This window comes from Rhinopithecus roxellana, chromosome 6 (genome assembly GCF_007565055.1).
Source record: "Rhinopithecus roxellana isolate Shanxi Qingling chromosome 6, ASM756505v1, whole genome shotgun sequence".
Lineage (NCBI taxonomy): Eukaryota > Metazoa > Chordata > Mammalia > Primates > Cercopithecidae > Rhinopithecus > Rhinopithecus roxellana.
In genome coordinates, this window is record NC_044554.1 from 10,926,415 (window position 1) to 10,951,810 (window position 25,396).

Below are 25,396 nucleotides of genomic sequence, written 5' to 3' on the forward strand. Positions count from 1 at the left end.
AAATTAGCCAGGCATAGTAGTGGGCACCTGTAATCCCAGCTACTTGGGAGGCTGAGGCAAGAGAATCTCTTGAACCCAGGAGATGAACGTTGCAGTGAGCCAAGGTCGCACAATTGCACTCCAGTCTAGGCAACAAGAGCAAAACTCCGTCTCAAAACAAACAAAAAAAAGCTCTGACAACAAGTTGCTATTTAATGTAAATCATTTCTCTTGCAAGGTGTGTGGAGATCCAGGAAATGTGCCACGTGTTGTGCCCTTGCCCTGTGGCGGTGCTGTCTGCATGGGCCGGGAAGGGCACAGTGGGGGTGCCGGCTGTCATGGCTCCCTGACCCTCTCAACGAATGCCCTCCAAAAAGCCCAGGAAGCAAAATCTGTTATTCGTAATTTAGATAAACAGGTTCGTGGATTGAAGAATCAGGTAAATACCTTCCCTTGCTTTATTTGTAAAGTTATAGCAATAAAGAAGCAGACTGCTTGAAATTTGTAAAACTGCCATATAACTTCCAAGTGAGAAGATAGATTCTAGATAGTTGGTGTTCTTTTGCCTGGAAATATGGGATAAAATTGTAGATGATGTGAATGTAGATTTAGAAATAGAGGTGAATGGTGATATTTTCCAATTATATATATGTATACAGTTGACCCTTGAACAACATGGGGCTTAGGGACACCAGGCTTCCACTCCACAACTGAAAATTTATGTATAACTTTTGATTCCCCCAAAATTTAACTGCTAATAGCCCACTGTTGGCTGGAAACCTTACCCATAACTTAAATAGTCAATAATATATATTTATGTATGTATTATATACCATAATGTAATCATAAAGTAAGCTAGAGAAAAGAGAATATTATCAGAAAAATCATAAGGAAGAGAAAATATACTTACTATTCATTGAGAGGAAATAGATCATCATTAAGGTCTTCATCATCATCTTCACATTGAGTAGGCTGAGGAGGAGGAAGAAGAGGGGTTGGTCTTGCTGTCTCAGAGATGGAAGAGGTGGAGGAGGTGGAAGGGGAGGCAGAAGAGGTAGGCACACTCAATGTAAGTTTTATTGAAAATAATTTGTATGTAAGTGGGGGTGTGCAGTTCCAACCTGTGTCATTCGAAGGTCAAGTGTGTATGTGTGTGTGTAAAGAGAGAGAAAGAATTCAAGGTACATTATCATAAGTCATAGACTCGTGTGGACATGTTTGTTTACAGCAAAAACTACATAGAAATGTCAGGACTCCAAGCCTTAAAAATTTGAAAACAGGCCAGGAGTAGTGGGTCATGCCTATAATCCTAGCACTTTGGGAGGCCAAGGCAGGAGGATTCCTTGAGCCCAGGGGTTCAAGACCTGCCTGGGAAACATAGGGAGACCCCATCTCTATTTTATAATAATAATAATAATAATAATAATAATAATAATAAAAGAAGTATTTAAATAATTAAATTTTTTAAAGGGTTGAAAACTATAGATCTCTCAAATAATAATTTTTCATAAATTCATAAATATATAAGGGTATATTTGAAATCCTACTAAATATACACATTGTAATGTTAGAATTTAATGTTAGAAAATAACTTAATAGGAATTAAACTAGGAAAAAAAAAAGGAATTAAACTGTGCCTTGAACTCATTCCCCTGTTGATAGACTGAGAAAGTTGTTTTAACATTTAAGTACCTTATAATTAAATCTATAATAATTTGAAATGATTTCATTTACTTTTCTGGTCATATTTATAAATGAGCATCATTTTTAATTACCTAGTTTTCTTTAGACTTTTTTGTGAGAATGCATTTTATTCTCTGGTTTGAAAACAAGGTAGTGGTGTGCTCCCCAATCTATTTCTTTTCTGACAATATGCAAAGAGCCTCTGACAAAGAAGAAAAAGCTTTTAAAGAGCTGAATTTTTTACCACTATATGTTAAATATTGTATCAGTAAGCATTCTTGTTTGCAAGCAAAAAAAAGCCCACTCCTGGCCAGGCGCAGTGGCTCACGCCTGTAATCCCAGCACTTTGGGAGGCTGACGCAGGTGGATCACCTGAGGTCAGGAGTTCGAGACCATCCTGGTCAACATGGTGAAACCCTATCTTTACAAAAAATAAAAAATAAATAAAAAATAAAAAAAATTAGCCGGGTGTGGTGGTGCATGCCTGTAATCCCAGCTACTCGTGAGGCTGAGGCAGGAGAATTGCTGGGACCCGGGAGGCAGAGGTTGCAGTGAGCCGAGATCACGCCATTGTCCAGCCTGCGCTGACAACAGTAAGACCCCATCTAAAACAAAAACAAAAACAAAAAAACCCACTCCTGAATACAAAGGAAACACAGGTAAGGACATCTGGGTCTCAAAATCGAGTAAAGGATAGAGGTCCAAGCTTGGAAATGGGGTGAGAACCACAGCCAAGAGATATATATATATATATATATACACACACACACACACACACACACACACCCTACATCCTTGAGCAAGCATCTGGTTAGCCAATCTGGAACATATCCCTAAATTTTGAAACTTTACTTACATAGTCACAATTCTGGATTGCCACATCATTTTCCATTCACATGTGGTTCTTCAATGCTTTAACAAATATCCACCTACTATGTGCCAGGCATCCATCTACAAGTTGAGAATACAGCAGCAAACATAGCAATGTAAATCCTGGTCTTATGTCCCAGTGCTTAAAACACTCCTTAATTGTTTAATGTAATTTTAAACTATTATATTGCTAATTCTCAAAAAAATAGAAATCTCACCCTCATTTAAAGCAGTCTTGATTGCCACTTGATCATATCATTAGGTCAATAATATGTTAAGCTATCAGTGTTAAAAAATTATCCTTGAAATCTATATTAGCAGAATCTAGTTTAATCAGCACATAAATGGAGAATTGGAAAACGATGAGAGGGGATGTCATGTTGATAAAACGGTGTGCTATTTTCCTCTTGATTAGAAGGAGGAAGAGTGCCAGAAGAGATTGTGAGAGAATTCTCAGGAGTCAGTTGTGACAGAAGATGGATTGCAGAGGGATGTTTTAAGAGTGAAGTAATTTCATGATCTCTTTCTTTCTGAATATGGTATCAACTAACCTACACCGAGATTTCCTCTGTATCACTTGGTGCTTTGCTAGTGCCTAGGGTATTTTATTTCTGGAATTCTCATTTTACTGCAATCCATTCTTACTATTATCCATTTTAAAGCTAAGAAAGTTCTAGAGAATTAAGTATCAACTCTGAAAAAAAAGATACACATTTTTAATCATGTAAATACTTTTTTGTTTTATCATTTGTCAATGACTAAAATTTAAATCATTTTCTTAAAAATCTGTTTGTCTCAAATTAAGCAGGCTCCTTTTGTGGGGAAATAAAGGGAACTTTTTTTCTTTTCTTTCTTTTTTTTTTTTTTTTTTTTTTTGAGACAAGAATCTCACTCTGTCTGGCCCAGGCTGGAGTGCAGTGGCACAATCTCGGCTCACTGCAACCTCCGCCTCCTGGATTCAAGTGATTCTCCTGCCTCAGCCTCCCCAGTAGCTGGGATTACAGGCACACGCCACCATGCCTGGCTAATTTTGGTATTTTTAGTAGAGATGGGGTTTCACCATGTTGGCCAGGCTGGCCTCAAACTCCTAACCTCAAGTGATCTGTCTGTCTTGGCCTCCCAAAGTGCTGGGGATTACAGGCGTGAGCCACCGTGCCCAGTGGATTTTTTTTTTTCATAATTATGTTTGATCCTAATTAGCCCTACTTCTGTCACAATTAATTTATTCAATAAAGCTCAGCTTGTTGGCAATATTGTCCTGTTGCTTCTGGGTTTTTTGTCTCTCTCTAATTTGTTGGAATCCCTAGAAAAAGTCCATGACCTTTCTCAGATCACACAGTTAAGAATTTGCACTTCTAGTTTGCTAGCCTATTATTCCTATCCTTCCTCTACCAAGAGTACAAAGTGTCTGGAATTTATCTTTGTAGCCCACTCTCAGTTCAAGCTCATTTATTAAGAGGAGGAATGCTTTTTTGTTAGTTTTCAAAGAAAGTACATTACTTGAATGTGAGGAATGTTTAGAAGAGTAACATTTTAACTTACATGAAAGAAAATGCTCTCAACCTATTAAACATGATGACCACTGCAGGTAAGTAGTCCTATGTAATTTCTGTGAAAGTTGGTATTAAAGAATGCTAAAGCCCCATTAAAACAAAATTTGTGTTTTAGACTTATATTAGAAAAATTTATTAGCACTAGGTCAATAATGTTCTAAAAGATAAATTAATGATATTAAGAAAACATGATAATGAGAAGAGATAGTAATCACCTTGTAAAAGATTCCTTGCAAATGAATCTATGGTTTATCTAGACTTTCATTTAGTTTTTAGTGACAGTTTTATTTGGTCCAGCTAAATAATTAAACATCAAAGAACATGCCTTTGTTGAGTGTTTTCTTCACTGTGTTTTTCTCATTCCAGATCAAAAATATAAGTAAACTGGCAGAAGTCTCCAAAAACAATGCCTTACAGCTAAGGGAAAAACTGGGAAATACAAGAAACCAAAGTGACTCTGAAGAAGAAAAAATCAATCTTTTCATCAAAAAAGTGAAAAACTTTTTGTTAGGTAATTTAAAAAAATATATTAGGACTAGTTTTTGTTTTTTTCCCTTTTTTAATGTGTAGTCAAACATCATAGCCAGTTCCTAATTACATTAATTGGAAATGACAAGCCTAAATCAGAAAAATGATACACCCTTTGGTTTTTAATTCCTTAATGAGAATAATCTCAAAATACCAACTCTGTGCCAAAACATTACAGCTTTCTGTAAAAGATAAATGTGGTAACAAATGCTAGAATTTAGTTAAAATTCCAAACATATGAACTTTGTGTTTAAAGTTATTTTATGTTTTTTTTTAAAGGAAAGTTCAACACGACAATTCTATCAGATTCCCTAACATCAGGATTCGGTAATTTTCTTTGCTGACAGAAATGATATGAGATCAAGATATGTTGAATTTTAATTAGATATCAAATATCATAGTGAGTTGGCATCTAAAAATTTGCCTATTAGCTATTATTGACTATTTTCCAAATCTTCTTTTGTTGGTTCTCTGTGGCTGACCAAAAGTAGCTGATTTATTGTACTTTATACCTTACTTTGGGAGAGGCTCATTTTAAACTCCAGAGAATCAGTGAAGATTAAAACATCAAGTACTGAAGCTGGAAATTGACCTGAAACCTTACTCTCTCTCTCTCTCTACACACACACACACACACACACACACACACACACACACACACACACAGATATATATGATTAATCTGAAGAGGCTTTATTTTCCATAACCATTTTCCGAATTCAATAATTTAACATTTTATACATGAATTGGCAATTGCAGCATCCATTACAATCTCTTTAATCATTTCATTATTCTACTTAATATGTGTGAGAGACCCCTATGGCCAAGATTTTTTGTTTTTTGATTTTTCCTATCTCAGTGTTTCTAGAAATTGGCGGTTTCTAGCTGTTATTTTCAAGATAAACAAAAATTAGGTGGAAATTACCTTTGACAAAAATAGTAAAAACAAATGGGGTAGAATCAGTCTACTGGACATTTTGTTTATTCAAAAGCAAACTTTCAATGATTTAGCTGGATGAATCAGTATTGACTGGACTCAAGTCTAGGATTAGGCTGGACTGAAAAGGCACCAAAACAAACATCAAAATCAAAGTTGCTAAACTAATCGCATGAACTGGTGGAACAGGGTCTACATGACCTCCTTTCTACCTAGTTTGCTGGATCATAGAGCCTGTCCTCTTATTACTCTTCATTGCTACTGAATACATTTCTAATAAATATTTTACTTTAATTAACTTGAGGAATTGAAAGAAATCTATGTCCAGATTATTAAAACTAAAGGCATAAAGAACTATTATTACAACTAGGCATAGAGAAAAATCTTTTTTCATACAAGAAACTTCTTACTGCTCAGTGTCCCTAGAGCCCTGGTGATCAGGAAGGTTTCATGCCTTGCAGTGCCCTCTACCCACCTCTTGCTTCTCCTCTTTGCCTGGCTATAAAGCCCCAATAAAATTATCATTACATTACATGATGACCATACTATTCAGCTTTTCTTTGACCACCTTAATATTTTTCTTGAAATCTGAATGCCTTATTAACAAAGGGATGTATCACTTCTCCTGAAAGTTCTATATATAAAAATTTGAATCTATAATCTCATAATAAATATGAATAACTATTTGATAAATGAATAAGTGATTGAAGTAAATTCACTTTTCATTCGAACTTTATTTTTTAACCTTTAAGTTCAGGGGTACATATGCAGGTTTGTAAACTCAAGTCACAGAGGTTTGTTGTACAGATTATTTCATCACCCAGGTATTAAGCTTAGTACTCATTAGTTATTTCTCCAGATCCTCTCCTTCCTCTCACCCTCCACCTTCTAAAAGGTCCCAGTGTGTGTTGTTCCCCTCTATGTATCCATGTGTTCTCATCATTTAGCTCCGATTTATAAGTGAGAACATGCGGTATTTGGATTTCTGCTCCTGTGTTAGCTTGCTAAGGATAATGGCCTCCAGCTCTATCCATGTTCTGGCAAAGTACATGATCTCATCCTTTTTATGTCTGCATAGTATCCATGGTGTATATGGACCACATTTTCTTTTTCCAGTCTATCATTGATGGGCATATAGGCTGATTCCATGTCTTTGCTCCTGTGAATAATGCTGCAATGAACAAGCATGTGAGTGTGTCTTTATGATAGAAAGATGTCTAATCCTTTGGGTATATACCCAGTAATGAGATTGTTTGGTCGAATTTTAATTCTTTTTTTAGGTCATTAAGGAATCGCCACACTGTTTTCCGCAATGGTTGAACTAATTTACACCCCCACCAACAGTGTATAAGTGTTTCTTTCTCTCTGCAATCTCATCAGCATCTGTTATTTTTTGACTTTTTAATAATCACCATTCAGACTGGTGTGAGGTGGTACCTCTGTGTGGTTTTGATTTGCGTTTCTCTAATGATCAGTGATGTTGAGTTTTTTTTCATATACTTGTTGGCCCCAAGCATGTCTTCTTTTGAAAAGTATCTGTTTATGTCCTTTGCCCACTTTTTAAGGGGGTTGTTTTTTTCTTGTAGATTTAAGTTCCTTATAGATGCTGTATATTAGACCTCTGTCAGATGCATAGTTTGCAAAAATTTTCACCCGTTCTGTAGGTTGTGTTTACTCTGTTGACAGTTTCTTTTGCTGTGCAGAAGCTCTTTAATTATATTCCATTTCTCAGGTTTTGCTTTTGTTGTAGTCGCTTTTAGCATCTTTATCATGAAATCTTTGCCCATGCCTGTGTCCTGAATAATATTGTCTAGGTTGCCTTCCAAGGTTTTTTATAGTTTTGGGTTTTACCTTTAAGTCTTTAATCCATCTTGAGTTAATTTTCATATAAGATGTAAGGAGGGGGTCCAGTTTCAGTGTTCTGCATATGGCTAGCCAGTTATCTCACACCATTTGTTGAAGAGGGAGTCTTTTCCCCATTTCTTGGTTTTGTTGACTTTGTCAAAGATCAGATATTTCTAAGTGTGTGATCTTATTTCCAGACTCTCTTTTCAGTTCCATTGGTCTATATGTCTGTTTTTTTGTACCAGCACCATGCTGTTTTGGTGTAGCCCTGTATTATAGCTTGAAGTCAGATAGCATGATGCCTCTAGCTATGTTCATTTTGCTTAGGATTGCTTTGGCTAGTCGGGCTCTTTTTTTGTTCCATATGAACGTTAAAATATATTTTCTAGTTCTGTGAAGAATGTCATTGGTAGTTTGATAAGAATAACCTTGAATGTTCACATTGTTTTGGGCAGTGTAGCCATTTTAATGATATTGATTCTTCCTATCTATGAGCATGGAATCTTTTTCCATTTGTTTAAGTCACTCTGGATTCTCTGAGCAGTGTTTTGTAGTTCTCCCTGTGGAGATCTTTCACCTCCCTGGTTAGCTGTATTCTTAGGTATTTTACTCTTTTTGTGGCAGTTGTGAATGAGTTTGCCTTCCTGGTTTGGCTCTTGGCTTGACTGTTGTTGATGTATCGGAATGCTAGTGATTTTTCTACATTGATTTTGTATCCTGAGACCTTACTGAAGTCATCAGCTTAAGGAGCTTTTGGGCCAAGGCTACAGGGTTTTCTAGATATGAGATCATGCTATCTTTAAACAGGGATAGTTTGACTTCCTCTCTTCCTATTTGGGTATGCTTTATTCGTTCTTTGGCCTGATTGCTCTGGCCAGGACTTCCAATACTATGTTGAGCAGAAGTGGTGAGAGAGGGCATCCTTGTCTTGTGCTGGTTTTCAAGGAGAATGCTTCAGCTTTTGCCCATTCAGTATGATGTACTAGAACTTTTTTAATTAAAAAGCTGCTCTTTCTGGCTGGGCGTGGTGCCTCACACCTGTGATCCCAGCACTTTGGGAGGCCGAGGCAGGTGGATCACCTGAGGTCAAGAGTTTGAGACCAGCCTGGCCAACATGGCAAAATGCTGTCTCTACTAAAAATATAAAAATCAGCTGGATGTGGTGGTGCACGCCTGTGATCCCAGCTACTCGGGAGGCTGAGACAGGAGAATCACTTGAACCCGGGAGGCGGAGGTTGCAGTGAGCCGAGATCATGCCACTGTACTCCAGCCTAGGCGATACAGCAAGATACCGTCTCAAAAAAAGAAAAAGAAAAAGTGTGTTTCTTTAAAGAGCCAACTCCCTGATTCTATTTAAAATGTCATTTTACTTTACTCACAAAAAAATTCTTGTCACATTGCTTCAAAAATATTACAGCAAGTAAACTATTTCATTTATATTAAGAAAAATAGCTAAAGTAAAATGACTACAAGCAGAATATATACTCATGTCATGTCACTCAAATGCTGAAAATCATTTTTGGCTCCCACTATTCTCTGAATAAAGTCTAAGTTCCTCAGCCTCTGACACAGGGACTTGTGCCATCTGCTCCCAGCCCTTCTAAGCAGCCTACTGTCCTTCCAAGAGTGATCCATGCAGTTTCTTGTACCACCATGAGCTTTAGCTCCTGTAATTCTCTCAGTTTAGAATATCTCTTACCCCTCCCCACATCCCACAGTCTCCACAAGTTTAACCTGCTGTCCTCCCAGGCCCAGTTTCAATGCACCTGAAGTCCTTCCTGGAGTATTTTCTCCTTCCTCTGAACCCCATAGCATTTTGCCTTATATTGATCACTTCTGTTCCTTTGTGATCAATATTTGTATATAATGACTTATAGGTCCTCACCTGATGGCAAGCCGCCTGAGGAGAAGATCCACGTCTAGTTCATCTCTAGCTTCCCTATAGGAATTGTAGGTGTTCAGTAAGTAGCTGGAGAGTGACAAATGGCTTTGCTATAACACAGGGGTATCCAATCTTTTGGCTTCCCTGGGCCACACTGGAAGAGGAAGAATTGTCTTGAGCCACACATAAAATACTCTAACACTAACAATGGCTGATGAGCTAAAAATAAAAATAAAATCACACACAAAAAAACTCATAATGTTTTAAGAAAGTTTACGAATTTGTGTTGGGCCAAATTCAAAGCCGTCCTGGGCCACATGTGGGCCCCGGGCTGTGGGTCAAACAAGCTTGCTCTAACAGTTCATCTTCCACTTTAGTTCTCAATAGGGGCCAAATTTGCTTTTCTGGAAAGTAGAGCATGGATGTATTTGAAAGTTTCTTTGGTGGGGCACGGTGGCTCACACCTGTAATCCCAGCACTTTGGGAGGCCAAGGTGAGCAGATCATGAGGTCAGGAGATCGAGACCATCCTAGCCAACATGGAGAAACCCCATCTCTACTAAAAATACAAAAGAGTTACCTGGGCATGGTGGTGCGTACCTGTAATCCCAGCTACTCAAGAGGCTGAGGCAGGAGAATCACTTGAACCAGGAAGTCAGAGGTTGCAGTGAGCCAAGATTGCACCACCACTGCACTCCAGCCTGGCAACAGAGTGAGATTCTCTCTCAAAAAAGAAAAAAAAAGTTTATTTATAACATGCTATTAACATATTTCTTTACTCTGTATTGTCTCACTCCAATCCCAGAATAGGCCTTTGAGTCGTAGTATCAGGTACAATTACCCAATTACATAGATGACCAAAAATTGTGAGCCTTTTTAAGGTCATGGAGGACCAGAATCCAGTTTTGTTGACTTCAAACGCAGTGCTTCTCCAATGTCTCATTTACTGTGCTTAAATTTTCATGACAGGTATCTAAACATGTTAGGGATTGCTTTTGAGTATGTACTTATAATAAATCATTCTCAGGGCATTTTGTAGAATACACACAATGTTCCAAGTCTGTAGTATTTTGTTTTTCCAACAATCACTTGTTCAGCAAGTATTCAGCACTCAGCCAGTAGTGTTTCTTCCAGAGACAAGGGACAGCTGAGGATGAAGAAGAATCTATGGGACACCTACAATCTAATCCCTGTATTCTAGGAACACATAATCAAATCCTAGTGCAGTTGGCTGAGACATCATTGTGGTTATACTTTTAAGATACAGTATTTGTTAGGGAGACATGATTACCTAAAACCCTCCTTCTTATTTAAGAGGAAAACATGCCTCCAGAAGACATCGAGAAGGTTGCAAATGGTGTACTTGACATTCACCTACCAATTCCATCCCAAAATCTAACCGATGAACTTGACAAAATACAGAAACTTATGCAACTCTGTGAGGATTACAGGTCAGATGAAAACAGGCTAAATGAAGAAGCAGATGGAGCCCAAAAGCTTCTAGTGAAGGCCAAAGCAGCTGAGTAAGTACTGTATTAATATTCTTATCTTGCTCTAACAGACCATCTGCTGAAAGGATATCTGGAAAATATTTGCCTAGGGAGCTATAGCATTCAAATGAAATTACCTTCTGAGAGTTCAGTGTCCAAGTTGAGGGCTGAGCTCTCTTTGGAGATACCCCAGGAAGCTGGGTGACTGGGCGGCAGGGTTCAGAGATGCTTTCTTCCTGTTTTCTTAGACTCGAAATGCCTTTCCAGTGGCCTGATACCTTTTTATACCAATGCATACCAATAAATGTTAAATACTCATTATATGCCAATATTTTAATAGGTGGTTGGAATATTGGTATAGATTTTTCTAAGTTTACTATACTAAGCAGTACTTTGAAATGAAAATCTTTTTAAAAAGTCTGATATTTCACTCCCTCAGTACATTCTCAGTAAAAAGATATGAAGTTGGTGCAAAAGTATTTGCAGGTTTTGCCATTGAAAGTAATGGCCAAAACCACAATTACTTTTGCACCAACCCAATGTAATGATGGGGAACAGAAGAAATGGACACTAGAGTTCCAGGAGTACTGCAAGATGAAAATGATACCTATGCTAGACAGAATTAACTAACTCTTGCCTTTTGTCCTGTTGACTTAGCCAACCAAAAAAAAAAAAAAAAAAAAAAAAAAGTCATGTTGATGTTTTTATGAGCATGGGGTGCTGTGGGTCAGGGTTACAGGATCAGTTAGGTGGTGGCCATCTCAACACCCCCCATCACTGAGATCTGACCCATTATCACTGTCTCATCATCCACATGTACAAACGAAGTGCACCAGGTTCATCCAAAAGTCCAACCCCTTCCAGGTTTAATATTTAAAACCAGGAAGATTAACTGCACAGCAATTACTTAAGGATTAAGTAGGCAGGGCACGGTGGCTCACGCCTGTAATCCCAGCACTTTGGGAGGCCAAGGCGGGCTGATTACTTGAGATCGGGAGTTCAAGATCATTCTGACCAACATGGAGAAACCCTGTCTCTACTAAAAATACAAAATCAGCTGGGCATGGTGGCACATGCCTATAATCTTAACTACTTGGGAGGCTGAGGAGGAGAATCGCTTGAACTGGGGAGGCGGAGTTTGCAGTGAGCGGAGATGGCGCCATTGCACTCCAGCCTGGGCAACAAGAGCAAAACTCTGTCTCAAAAAAAAAAAAAAAATCAAGTAGTCACACAGCAATTAAAAGTGATACTGATAGGTTGGGTGAAGTGGCTCACAACTGTAATCCCAGCACTTTGGGAGGCCGAGGCAGGTGGGTCACTTGAGGCTAGGAGTTAGAGACCAGCCTGGCCAACATGGCGAAACCCTGACTCTACTAAAAATACAAAAATTAGCCAGTGTGGTGGCATGAGCCTGTAATCCCAGCTACTCGGGAGGCTGAGGCAGAGAATTGCTTGAACTTGAACCTGGGAGGCAGAGGCTGCAGTGAGCTGAGATCACACCATTGCACTCTAGCCTGGGTGACAAGAGTGAGACACCATCTCAAAAAATAAAAAAAAGGTGATATAAGATGTTTAATAACAGGCAGAGGTTCTTATAGTTCAATGGTAATGCTTTTTAAAAAGCAGGTAACATCCAAACTGAACAGGAAGTTGAAAAACAAAAAGCAGGTAACAATTTATACATGAAAGAGGATCTGAATTATGAAAATAAAAAATTTTGCTACAATATCCTAACATTTTAAAAGACGGCAAGATCCCCTTCTTACTTTTTTCTTCTTTTTTGGGTATTTTCTAAATTTGCTATAATAAGCAGTACACTGAAAATCTTTTTCTTTTTTTTTCTTTTGAGACAGGGTCTCATTCTGTCGTCCAGGCTTTAGTTCTGTGGCATGATCTCAGCTCACTGCAACCTCCACCTCCCGAATTCAAGTGATTCTCATGCCTCAGCCTCCTGAGTAGCTGGCATTATAGGCATGCACCACCACACCCAACTAATTTTTGTATTTTTAGTAGAAATGGGGTTTCACTATATTGTCCAGGCTAGTCTCAAAGTCCTGGCTTCAAGCAACCTACCTGCCTCAGCCTCCCAAGGTGCTGAGATTACAGGCATGAGCCACCATGCCTGACCTGCAGTAGTAAATTAAAAATCTAAAGGAAAAAAAGAATATAATAAAAAGATAATGGTGGCAGGGAATAGAAAAAATGGACACTGGTACCCTAGGAATGTCACAAAAATGAAATGCTGGTGACAGTGAGATGATGAGGAAGGAAGGCTCCTGAAGTTTAGAAAGGGAAACAGATTACCACTAGGAGGAAAGGATGAGCTGGGTGATAAAGGGAATATTTTGCAATATAGCTAACTCTACTGTGGGCACACACATTTCTAATGATGCTTCTGCAAAGGTCTGTCTGATATTTCCCTCCCTCAGTACATTCTTCTCAAGGTGGTTTTGAGCCCACAGATCTAAGTATTTGGTGATTGTTGACTTGAGGTGAGTTCCTTTCTGCAGAAAGACCATATCAGTTGAAATGCTTGTGATTTTAACCTTTGACTGGGCTTCTTAGTGGCTGGAATGTCAGTGAAGCTTAGCTAACTGAATAAACAAGCCTGAAAATGCAGGGCCTGTAGTCCTCTCTTTGCTCTCTGTGGGGCCTCTTGACCCTCCCAACCCCCCACTCCAATAGAGATTGAGAAAGTGTAGCTTACATTTAAGACATCAGGGAAACTGGAATTCACAGGATAGTTTTTATTTGCAAAGATTGATAGTTACATCACCCCAAACCTCTCTACTTACGACAAATCAAAAGAAACAAGACCTGTATCCTTAATTTCCATATTTAACAAAATCTGTGTCTACTGGGTATGAATATATACGTGTGTGGGGTTTTCTTTTGTTGGCATTTAAATATACCTATTTCTCAAAATGAAGACTTCAGCACTTTCTCTTGTTTAAGAGTAATTTAAATTTACTTAATAATTCAGTAAAGTATTTGGTTGAGTCAAGTGAACTCTCTCAAGGTGAAATAAGTGAATAATTGTGTATTTATCTAATCTGATATGTTAATATCTTACCTTAGGAAAGCAGCAAATGTTCTATTAAATCTTGACAAAACGTTGAACCAGTTGCAACAAGCTCAAATCACTCACGGACGGGCAAATTCTACCATTACACAGCTGACTGCCAATATAACAAAAATAAAAAAGAATGTGCTGCAGGTATTTGTCCTCTTTGAAACTAACCTGAAATAGGTTTTGAGGGTAGAAACATCACAGTACTTTTTACGTATGCCAATGCTATGCTTGCTTTACGAGTCTGATGGGATTATTATGAGGATAAAATAAGATTTGGGTAGTATCATGCATGTATTTAATGTTCTACAGAGCACTTCTCAGCATCGTCGTATTAATAGTGACCAATTCTGGGGTTGTACCAAGGCAGGTACTAACACCAGCTTGGAAATGAGGAAACTAAGACTCAGGAAGCTTAGGTGATTGCCTAAGGTCACACAGCAAATTAGTGGTAGATATGAGGTCAGAGCATCTCCCTTCTGACACCGGGGAAAGGAATAGACTTTTTAAAAGCTCACAAACCAAAGAAATGAGAGTTAACTGTTGTAAGGTTCTTGTAATTAAATGTGCATGAAATCTCATCAGAGTATCCTAAAACTAAAAAAAAAAAAATCTCATTCAAAAGAAATGCTCCATTTGGCCAGGCATGGTTGCTCACACCTGTAATCCCAGCACTTTGGTAGGCTGAGCCGAATGTATCACCTGAGGTCAGGAGTTCAAGACCAGCCGGGCCAACATGGTGAAACCCCATCTCTACGAAACATACAAAAATTAGCCAGGCATGGTGGCGGGCACCTATAATCCCGGCTACTTGGAAGGCTGAGGAAGGAGAATCGCTCTTCCCAGAGGTGGAGGTTGCGGTGAGCTGAGATTGCGCCACTGCACTCCAGTCTGGGCAACAGAGCAAGACTCTGTCTCAAAAACAACAGCAACAACAACAACAAAAAGCAGAAAGCAACAGAACAGGAAGTAATATACCAGGAAATAAAGGGATTGGATAGGAAGAGGTTACATATATAGGGTAGGAAAAAGGAAGGCCCCAGGATTTCCCCTTTTAGGCATATACTTAGAACAAGGGATAGCAAAACATGACCACAGGCTGTATTGTCTATGGCTCCTTTTGCACTACAATGACAGAGAGTTAAATATTTGGGATAGAGACTTTATAGTCCACAAAGTATAAAGCATTTACTAGCTGGCCCTTTACAGAAAAAGTTTGCAGGCTGCTGCTCTAGGCAAACCCCTACATATGCCCAAAGGTACAGGAAGGGACTTCCATTTCTAAAAATATGGTGAGCCAATATCCTAAGGAACCCTGGTAGTTGAAAAAACACATGAAAATATTAGATTGGCTATTTAGATTTTTTAATGCATAGCTGAATTAGTAAGAAACTTTTGATAGTCTCAGAGGCCAAAAATGACAGGAAAGCATGAATTCAGAGGTAATCAAGCACTAACTTGACAGCAGGCAGCAGGCATCTGCCAATCCCTGGAGCATTAAAGCTTTGGGTTTTAATGGTCACCATGTATGTAAGACAGAAAGCAAAAGCCACACAGGAGACAACAAGATTCTTGCATAGAACTGGGACCCCAAATGGCAAAATTCTTAGTGAAATATTAAAAATCTCTCTCTCTCTCTCTCTCTCTCACACACACACACACACACACACACACACATACACACACACACACACACACACACACAGAGCCAGAGCCAGTAGAAAAACTTGCCCCTGAATTGGGGAGTGACATTTCCACTAAGCTTTGCTAACCACAATTTGTGGCTCCCATACAATTTGGAGGCTAGAATTTATACTACTTGGGTGGCCCTCAAAACCCTAGTATCATTTGAAGTAGCCCTGGGTTGGTAGTACTCCCAGATGCCTAAGAGAGGCAAACAAAAATCCCCTCCAAAGGAATGACCTTAAAACCTAGCCATCAAGAATTTCCCCCAAACATGTAAATACAAATTGCCTCTTTAAAATTTTTTTTTATGTTTTTGAGATGGAGTCGCACTCTGTCGCCCCAGCTGGAGTGCAGTGGCGTAATCTTGGTTCACTGCAACCTCCGCCTCCTGGGTTCAAGCCAGTTTCCTGCCTCAGCCTCCTGAATAGCTGGGATTACAGGCACATATTACCATACCCGGCTAATTTTTATAATTTTAGAAGAGACAAGATTTCACCATGTTGGCCAGGCTGGTCTCAAACTCCTGACCTCAAGTGGTCCACCTGCCTTGGCCTCCCAAAGTGCTGGGAATATAGGCATGAGCCACTGTGCCCAGGCACAAATTACCTTTAAATGAGAGTCATCAGAAATAATGAACAACAAAGTCAGGACACAAGAGACAGAGGATATTACCATTATTAGATACAGAATACAAAATAAGAATGTTTACTATGTTTAAGAAAATCTAAGAAAGTATGAAAGTATGACCAACAAACAAGAGACAAGGGCTAACAACCAGCTATATTTGAAAAATATTTAAATAGGATTTGATATGATCAATATAGACATTGAAATAAGAAACAGGCATAAAGTATTATTACTGGTTGTAAGGGGAAAAAATTAGAAGCCACTTGCACCAGCTGGAGAATAGAAAATATATTGTTGTATGTTCAAACAATGGAATGCTTTAAACTGGTAAAAATGAATGAACTAGAGCTATGTAGATTAGCTTAAATGACTTAGATAAGCATAATTTTCATAACTTTTCATTTTAGAAAATCAACTTGCAGAAATATACATTTGTATAAGGTGAAAAAATTTAAATACTATATATTGTTAGGAATACTGCATAGGTTGTAGAAAAAAACCTACAGAGATACATGGAATGACAAAAATTAGATTCAAGACAGTGGTTGTCTTTGAGGGGAGAGAGAGAAGATGTAATGGGGAGTGGTACGCGGAGGGCCTTAGCACATTGTTAATGTTCTATTCTTAAACTGGCTGGTGGGTACATGGGTATTTGTTATATTTTTTATTTTTTATTTGTTGTTGTTGTTGTTGTTGTTGAGACAAGGTATCTCTTTGTCACCCAGGCTGGAGTGTAGTGGCACAATCATAGCTCACTGCATCCTCAACCTCCTGGGCTCAAGCAATCCTCCTGCCTCAGCCTCCTGAGTACTGGGACTACAGGCACGCACCCCACACCAGGCTAACATTGTATTTCTCAGACCCCTATCTGAAATATTTTAATATAACATTTTAAATACATGCAACAGAAAAAGTGAAGGCACTATTTTCTTTTCCTTTATACCCAGCATATTTTTCAAGGGGTTAATATATCATTTATCTTCTTGTTTGTTTCATAAAGAGATTGTCCCTTTCTGGTCTTTAAATCAACAACAGGCTGAAAATCAAACCAGGGAAATGAAGAATGAGCTGGAGTCAGCAAAGCAGCGATCAGGGCTGGAGGATGGACTTTCCCTGCTACAGACCAAGTTGCAAAGGCATGAAGACCACGCTGTCAATGTGAAAGTTCAGGCTGAATCTGCCCAACACCAGGCTGGGAGTCTTGAGAAGGTCATTAGTTCTACCACTGCCACCAAGAGCAGAAAAACAGAGCTTCTTTGAAAGATAGTCCTTTAACCCCAGATTTTTGTGCCGTTTCTCAGCGTTTCCTTTGTGCTGGTCCATGACTCAATGGTATATCTTCGAGGGGATCCTGATACACAAAGGATCTTCTGTCTGTAGATGGCAGAAGTCCCTGGCCAAATCGTGTTGGAGTGTTTCCCCGCCCCCATCTCTCTATCCTATTATTCTTAGTGGTATCCTGGTCAAACAGTCCATAAATCAAATTTGCCCTGAACTTCCAAACTTTCACAATTTATGTTGTTTGTCTGAATTGTATGTATTTGCCCTCTATTCTCATTCAGTCACACAGCATATAAAGAAAACAATAAATGAAAGTCACCTGCCAAAGAAAATACATCAATTTACAAAAATCAGAATGAGTTAATTAAACGGTTGTGGAAAGTGGACCATTAATTTAGGTTGCTGAAAGAACCTATCAGCTCATTTTCCTAGCAAGAAATCTTTGGTTGGTTGCATTAATATAGTTGCCTAAACAAAAGAAAAATGTTAGTGTTTTTACAATTGGTCTATTCTCCTGCTGTTAATTCCTAACGTGCTGGGTAAACTTTCCACTGAGAGGAATTGAGAACATTTTCTGTGGAACAGAGATTGAGAAAAGTTCTTTTTTTTTTTTTTTTTTTTTTTGAGACAGAGTCTTGCTCTGTCACCAGACTGAAATGCAGTGGCTCAATCTCAGCTCACTGCAACCTCTGACTCCCTGGTTCAAGCGATTCTCCTGCCTTAGCCTCCTGAGTAACTGGGATTACAGCCACGCACCACCACGCCCAGCTAATTTTTGCATTTTTAGTAGAGACGGGGTTTCAACATGTTAGCCAGGATAGTCTTGATCTCCTGACCTCGTGATCCGCCCGCCTCGGCCTCCTAAAGTGCTGGGATTACAGGCGTGAGCAATCATACCCAGCCAAGAAAGGTACTTTCTACTCACCCTGTTCCCACTTCCATATTTCATTTCTGGCTCTGGCCTTTATTCATCTACTTAAGCTTCTAGGTTGTCAACACACAAGCTAACCCAAAGATTTCCATTCTATTCAAGGGAGGTCTCCATACTACACTTCTACTTCCCCACCTGCCTCCCTTCCTACCTCATTTCTCTCTCACCTTTTTGCCAACCAAATAACATATCCTTGCTGTTTCTAAATCTTCATCACTCACTCTGTCCTTCATTTTGCATGTACAACTGATTGACTGAACTGAACCAGAGATTTGTCAAGGATGGGATTGGGCCATTTCTGTCTTCCACATCCTACCTTAACATAGTGCAGAACAACCAGTTGGTGCCTCAGAAATACTTGCCTCAACACGCAATAACAATTGCTATTTTGAACAAAGAAGTTTTATTTTTAATAGAAGCTGAGATTTTTTTCAACCTGAAGAAACAAACATGCAAATAAAACTCTGCTGGAAATATCAGAGCGACTCAAGCGTATTGACTGGATTAAGGTTTCCTCTGTATTCCTTCTATGAATGGTATTAGGAGAATCATCATGCATATAGGTACATGCTTTATACATATTTTCTCATTATGTGAGTGTTGCTTGTTACAGGAATTTGTTGAGCTGAAAAAACAATATGCTATGCTCCAGCGTAAGACAAGCACTACAGGACTAACAAAGGAAACATTAGGAAAAGTTAAACAGCTAAAAGATGCTGCAGAAAAATTGGCTGGAGATACAGAGGACAAGATAAGAAGAATAACAGGTATCTATTCTTTTATCCATCCTGCCAATTTGATAATAACATCCTGGTACTCTACCTTACTGGTAGAATTTATACCAATGTCAGCTTACAGTTTTATCACATGGGTCTACTGAGGAGAAAGAAGTCGAAATTGGTCTTGGATTTTGGGGACTGTGAAGTTAACAAGCCTCTTGCATGGATTTGCCTAGAAAGGTTAATGAGCATCTGCCTTGCATTAGTCAAAACAAACTGAGATTTCCTTTGGTCACCTTGAAATGCCCTTTGTTGGCTGGGCACAGTGGCTCATACCTGTAATCCCAGCACTTTGGGAGCCCAAGGCGGGTGGATTACCTGAGGTCAGGAGTTCGATATCACCCTGGCCAACATGGTGAAACACCGTTTCTACTAAAAATACAAAAATTAGCCGGGCATGGTGGTGGGCGCCTGTAGTCTCAGCTACTGAGGAGGCTGAGGCAGGAGAATTGCTTGAACCTGGGAGGTGGAGGTTGTGGTGAGCCAAGATGATGCCACTGCACTCCAGCCTGGGCAACAGAGTAAGACTCCATCTCCAAAAAAAAAAAAAAAAAAAGCTTTTTTTCTAACTTTGTTCTCAACTCAACTGGGGGTGAGATGTCTGAAGACATTTTTGCTTGTCACCCTAGAAGGAACTACTAGCATGTAGTGGGTAGAGGGCAGGGATGTTGCTAAACATCCCACAATGCACAAGACAACTGCCTAAACAAACAGTTATCCTGCCCAGAATGTCAATAGTGCTGAGATTGAGAAACGCTGTTCTAACCTATGTTGTTTATTTTTCCTGTCATGAAAGTAACTCTCCAAAAGAGTCAATATAATCTAGGGCACTAGGTCATCTAGCATATATCTTTGGATAGCAACCCAGAAAGAATCATATTCTAGACAAGGATTTTGATCTAAATGGACATTCTGATGCACACAAAGTGTTGTAAACATAGAATACAGGCTGGGTGCAGTGGCTCACACCTGTAATCCCAACACTTTGCGAGGCTGTGGCAGATGGACTGCTTGAGCCCAGGAGTTTGAGACCAGCCTGGCCAATATGGCAAAACTCTATCTCTACTAAAAATTAAAAACATTAGCCAGGCATGGTGGCATATGCCTGTAATCCCAGCTACTTGGGAGGCTGAGACAGGAGAATCACTTGAACGCGGGAGGTGGAGGTTGCAGTGAGCTGAGATCATGCCACTGCACTCCAGCCTGTACAACAGAGAGAGACTCTGTCTCAAAACAAAATAAAACAAGAAACATAGAATACATACAATCAGAAAGCTACTCAGAATCTTTTTTTACACAATTGATATTTATGATTTTTGGGGGCAATCATCTAACCATCAAAAAATATCAGATGATGATTGTATAGTTATAATATACCCCTGGTTGTATTTGTTATCTTCCAAAACTTTAAAACTAGGAGTATAAGTAACTCTCAAAATATTAAAGTAACCAAAACTCCTCACTTATAAATGCCTCTTTTTTTATTATCAAATGAGTCTTTGGTCTTACAACCACTTATATCATCACTATGACATGAAAAAACTGAAAATGGAACATTAGTATGGGCCAAAGTCAGGAAAAATACATACCAAACTGCTAACATTAGTTATCTCTAGGGAGGCAGTGGGAGTGAAGAAGAAACCACTGCTTCTTGCACTTATATAATTGTTTTAAAAGCAGCAGGCTTGTGGGTAATTTTTTTCATTTTTAAGTATTTTCGTTAAAATTTTGTTTTAACTACGAAACACTAAGAAAGATTCAGAAAAACAGATTTTTTTAACCTTGCATTCCGTAGACAATACCATGAAAGTCAGTTTTTTTAATCCTAGAACTTGCTCCTTACTATAGGAGCAAAAACATGGGGAGAATATTTCTGTCCTGTTTTTATGTCATATACAAATTGTTTCCACTGATCCCCATTGACCACAGCTTTTATAGTTCTTGAAATTAGATTGGAAGAGAAGTTGAAGCTACAGGGCTTCTCAGGGAGGTCTAAAATAAGGCATTCTACTGCCTTTTCTCTTTTCCTTTTGAGGCTGTTTTCAGAACTCAGCAAGATAGAAAAATGAGACATTGATTTGGCTGTCTTCCCCATGCTGCCACTTGAGAAGGGGCTGAACCACAAGGCTATGCCTGTTCCCCTCTGTTAGGAAGAGGAACCCCTGGATCCCAGTATGGAGTCCTTGGCACCAACAATGTTGAGAGAGTGGGGAATGGACTCCATTCTTCAGCCAGGGTCCTTCCACAGAACTTGGTGTCAGTCTGGGTCCCAGCAAGAAACAGAAAGCATACTTGGGCATAATTTTGGATAAAGTATTTAGAAGTGGAGTTGTCTCAGTCATTCATTCACTGCACAATAAATTACCCCAAAATGTAATGGCTTAAAATAACCACCATTTCTTTTTTTTCTTTTATACTTTATGTTCTAGGGTACATGTGTACAGTGTGCAGGTTTGTTACATATGTATACGTGTGCCATGTTGGTGTGCTGCACCCATTAACTCATCATTTACATTAGGTATATCTTCTAATGCTATCCCTCCCCCCTCCCCCCACCCCACGACAGGCCCCAATGTGTGATGTTCCCCATCCTGTGTCCAAGTGTTCTCATTGTTCAGTTCCCACCTATGAGTGACAACATGCAGTGTTTGGTTTTCTGTTCTTGTGATAGTTTGCTGAGAATGATGGTTTCCAGCTGCATCCATGTCCCTACAAAAGACATGAACTCATCCCTTTTTGTGGCTGCATAGTATTCCATGGTGTATATGTGCCACATTTTCTTAATCCAGTTTGTCATTGATGGACTTTTGGGTTGGTTCCAAGTCTTTGCTATTCTGAAGAGTACCACAATAAACATACGTGTGCATGTGTCTTTATAGCAGCATGATTTATAATTCTTTGGGTATATATCCAGTAATGGGATAGCTGGGTCAAATGGTATGCCTAGTTCTAGATCATTGAGGAATTGCCACACTGTCTTCCACAATGGTTGAACTAGTTTACAGTCCCACCAACAGTGTAAGTGTTCCTATTTCTCCACATCCTCTCCAGCACCAGTTGGTTCCTGACTTTTTAATGATCACCATTCTAACTGGTGTGAGATGGTATCTCATTGTGGTTTTGATTTGCATTTCTCTGATGGCCAGTGATGATGAGCATTTTTTCATGTGTCTGTTGGCTGCATAAATGTCTTTTGAGAAGTGTCTGTTCATATCCTTTGCCCACTTTTTGATGGGGTTGTTTGTTTTTTTCTTATAAATTTGTTTGAGTTCTTTGTAGGTTCTGGATATTAGCCCTTTGTCAGATGAGTAGATTGCAAAAATTTTCTGCCATTCTGTAGGTTGCCTGTTCACTCTGATGGTAGTTTCTTTTGCTGTGCAGAAGCTCTTTAGTTTAATTAGATTCCATTTGTCAATTTTGGCTTTTGTTGCCATTGATTTTGGTGTTTTAGACATGAAGTCCTTGCCCATGCCTATGTCCTGAATGGTATTGCCTAGGTTTTCTTCTAGGGTTTTTATGGATTTAGGTCTAACATTTAAGTCTCTAATCCATCTTGAATTAATTTTTGCATAAGGTGTAAGGAAGGGATCCAGTTTCAGCTTTCTACTTATGGCTAGCTAGTTTTTCCAGCACCATTTATTAAATAGGGAATCCTTTCCCCATTTCTTATCTTTGTCAGGTTTGTCAAGGATCAGATGGTTGTAGATGTGTGGTATTATTTCTGAGGGCTCTGTTCTGCCCCATTGGTCTATATCTCTGTTTTGGTACCAGTACCGTGCTGTTTTGGTTACTGTAGCCTTGCAGTATAGTTTGGAGTCAGGTAGCGTGATGCCTCCAGCTTTGTTCTTTTGGTTTAGGATTGTCTTGGCAATATGGGCTCTTTTTTGGTTCCATATGAACTTTAAAGTAGTTTTTTCCAATTCTGTGAAGAAAGTCAGTGGTAGCTTGATGGGGATGGCATTGAATATATAAATTACTTTGGGCAGTATGGCCATTTTCACTATATTGATTCTTCCTATCCATGAGCATGGAATGTTCTTCCATTTGTTTGTGTCCTCTTTTATTTCATTGAGCAGTGGTTTGTAGTTCTCCTTGAAGAGGTCCTTCACATCCCTTATAAGTTGGATTCCTAGGTATTTTATTCTCTTTGAAGCAATTGTGAATGGGAGTTCACTCATGATTTGGCTCTCTGTTTGTCTGTTACTGGTGTATAAGAATGCTTGTAATTTTTGCACATTGATTTTATATCCTGAGACTTTGCTGAAGTTGCTTATCAGCTTAAGGAGATTTTGGGCTGGGACGATGGGGTTTTCTAAATATACAATCATGTCATCTGCAAACAGGGACAATTTGACTTCCTCTTTTCCTAATTGAATATCCTTTATTTCTTTCTCTTGCCTGATTGCCCTAGCCAGAACTTCCAACACTATGTTGAATAGGAGTGGTGAGAGAGGGCATCCCTGTCTTGTGTCCGTTTTCAAGGGGAATGCTTCCAGTTTTTGCCCATTCACTATGATATTAGCTGTGGATTTGTCATAAATAGCTCTTACTGTTTTGAGATACGTTCCATCAATACCGAATTTATGGAGAGTTTTTAGCATGAAGCGCTGTTGAATTTTGTCAAAGGCTTTTTCTGCATCTATTGAGATAATCATGTGGTTTTTGTCTTTGGTTCTGTTTACATGCTGGATTATGTTTATTGATTTGCATATGTTGAACCAGCCTTGCATCCCAGGGATGAAGCCCACTTGATCATGGTGGATAAGCTTTTTGATGTGCTGCTGGATTCGGTTTGCCAGTATTTTATTGAGGATTTTTGCATCGATGTTCATCAGGGATATTGGTCTAAAATTATCTTTTTTGTTGTGTCTCTGCCAGGCTTTGGTATCAGGATGATGTTGGCCTCATAAAATGAGTTAGGGAGGATTCCCTCTTTTTCTATTCATGGGAATAGTTTCAGAAGGAATGGTACCAGCTCCTCTTTGTACCTCTGGTAGAATTCGGCTGTGAATACATCTGGTCCTGGACTTTTTTTGGAATAACCACCATTTCTTACTTTTCTGTGGGTTGCCTGGATGGTTCTTTGGCCAGTCTCACCTGGGTTTCTCAAGCAGCTGCATTTGGCTGATGGCCTGTTAAGGGCCAGGTGTGGCTGAGATGCTGGCACTCTCTCTACGTGGTCTGCTATCCCAGGCTGCTTTACAGCATGATTGTTTCAGGGCACCACAAGAGTAAGAAGAGAGGATGAAAGGTTCTTGAGGTCTTGCACCATCAGTTCTTCCACGTTCTATTGGTCAAAACAACTTACAAAGCCAGCCCAGATTTGGGGGCATGGGAGTAGGAACAGGGTAAGTAGATTCTACTTCTTGATGGGAAGAACTACAAAGAATGCACAAGAATGAAGGGAACCCACTAAGGCTGTGGAGGTACTTGGTGACTAGCAGCAGTGAGAAGGCATTAGCCTGTCTATATCTGAAGGGGCCAGGGAAACAGAAATGTTACCAGAGCCCTGTGAACACCAGAGTGTTAGCAAAGAGGCCACCCCACAGGAGCCTGAGGGGTGGAAGAACTGCCCACACCTCTGTGCTGAACTGGGATGGAGACTGCTCACCCTCCCATCCTCTGACCATTTGTTGGCACTGTCCATTGGCTATGTGTGAATGAAAGCCAGAGGTCAAGAGAGCCAAGTGCTGTCATCCAGGAAGGGTAACTTTCCAGAACACAGATGAGGATGACGAATGGGTCTGGTGTAACCAGTTCAATGATATTAACTTTCCTGGTACAAACAGAGGCCTTTACTTTTCCTTTAGTTCAAATACGGTTTCAACATCGAATCCCCTTTTCAATCCCAAATGACCTATATTTGAAAGTTTCGGCCAGTTGCGGTGGGTCATGCCTGTAATCCCAGCACTTTGGGAGGCCGAGGTGGGTGAATCACCTGAGGTCGGGAGTTCAAGACCAGCCTGGCCAACATGGAGAAACCCCATCTCTACTAAAAGTACAAAATTAGCCAGGTGTGGTGGCATATGCCTGTAATCCCAACTACTCAGGAGGCTGAGGCAGGAGAATCACTTGAACCCGGGAGGCGGAGGTTGCCGTGAGCTGAGATCGTGCCATTGCACTCCAGCCTGGGCAACAGGAGCAAAACTCTGTCAAAAAAAAAGAAAGAGAGAGAGAGAGAGAAAAAAAGAGAAAGGAAGGAAAAAGAAGGGAAAGGAAGGAAGGAGGGAGGGAGGAAGGAAGGAAGGAAGAAAGG

At 39.5% G+C, this 25,396-nt stretch overlaps 1 protein-coding gene across 2 annotated transcripts in view; it reads left to right on the top strand.

The window, feature by feature from the left end:
* LAMB4 (laminin subunit beta 4) overlaps positions 1–25,396 on the top strand; it is a 108,073-nt gene that overhangs the window by 80,837 nt on the left and 1,840 nt on the right. For both annotated transcript variants that reach the window (XM_030932777.1, XM_030932778.1), the window contains exons 28-33: positions 218–418; positions 4,452–4,596; positions 10,592–10,799; positions 13,845–13,983; positions 17,185–17,358; positions 18,975–19,128. In XM_030932777.1, the coding sequence (XP_030788637.1) occupies positions 218–418; positions 4,452–4,596; positions 10,592–10,799; positions 13,845–13,983; positions 17,185–17,358; positions 18,975–19,128 (1,021 nt within the window). The remainder of the gene's footprint in view (positions 1–217; positions 419–4,451; positions 4,597–10,591; positions 10,800–13,844; positions 13,984–17,184; positions 17,359–18,974; positions 19,129–25,396) is intronic.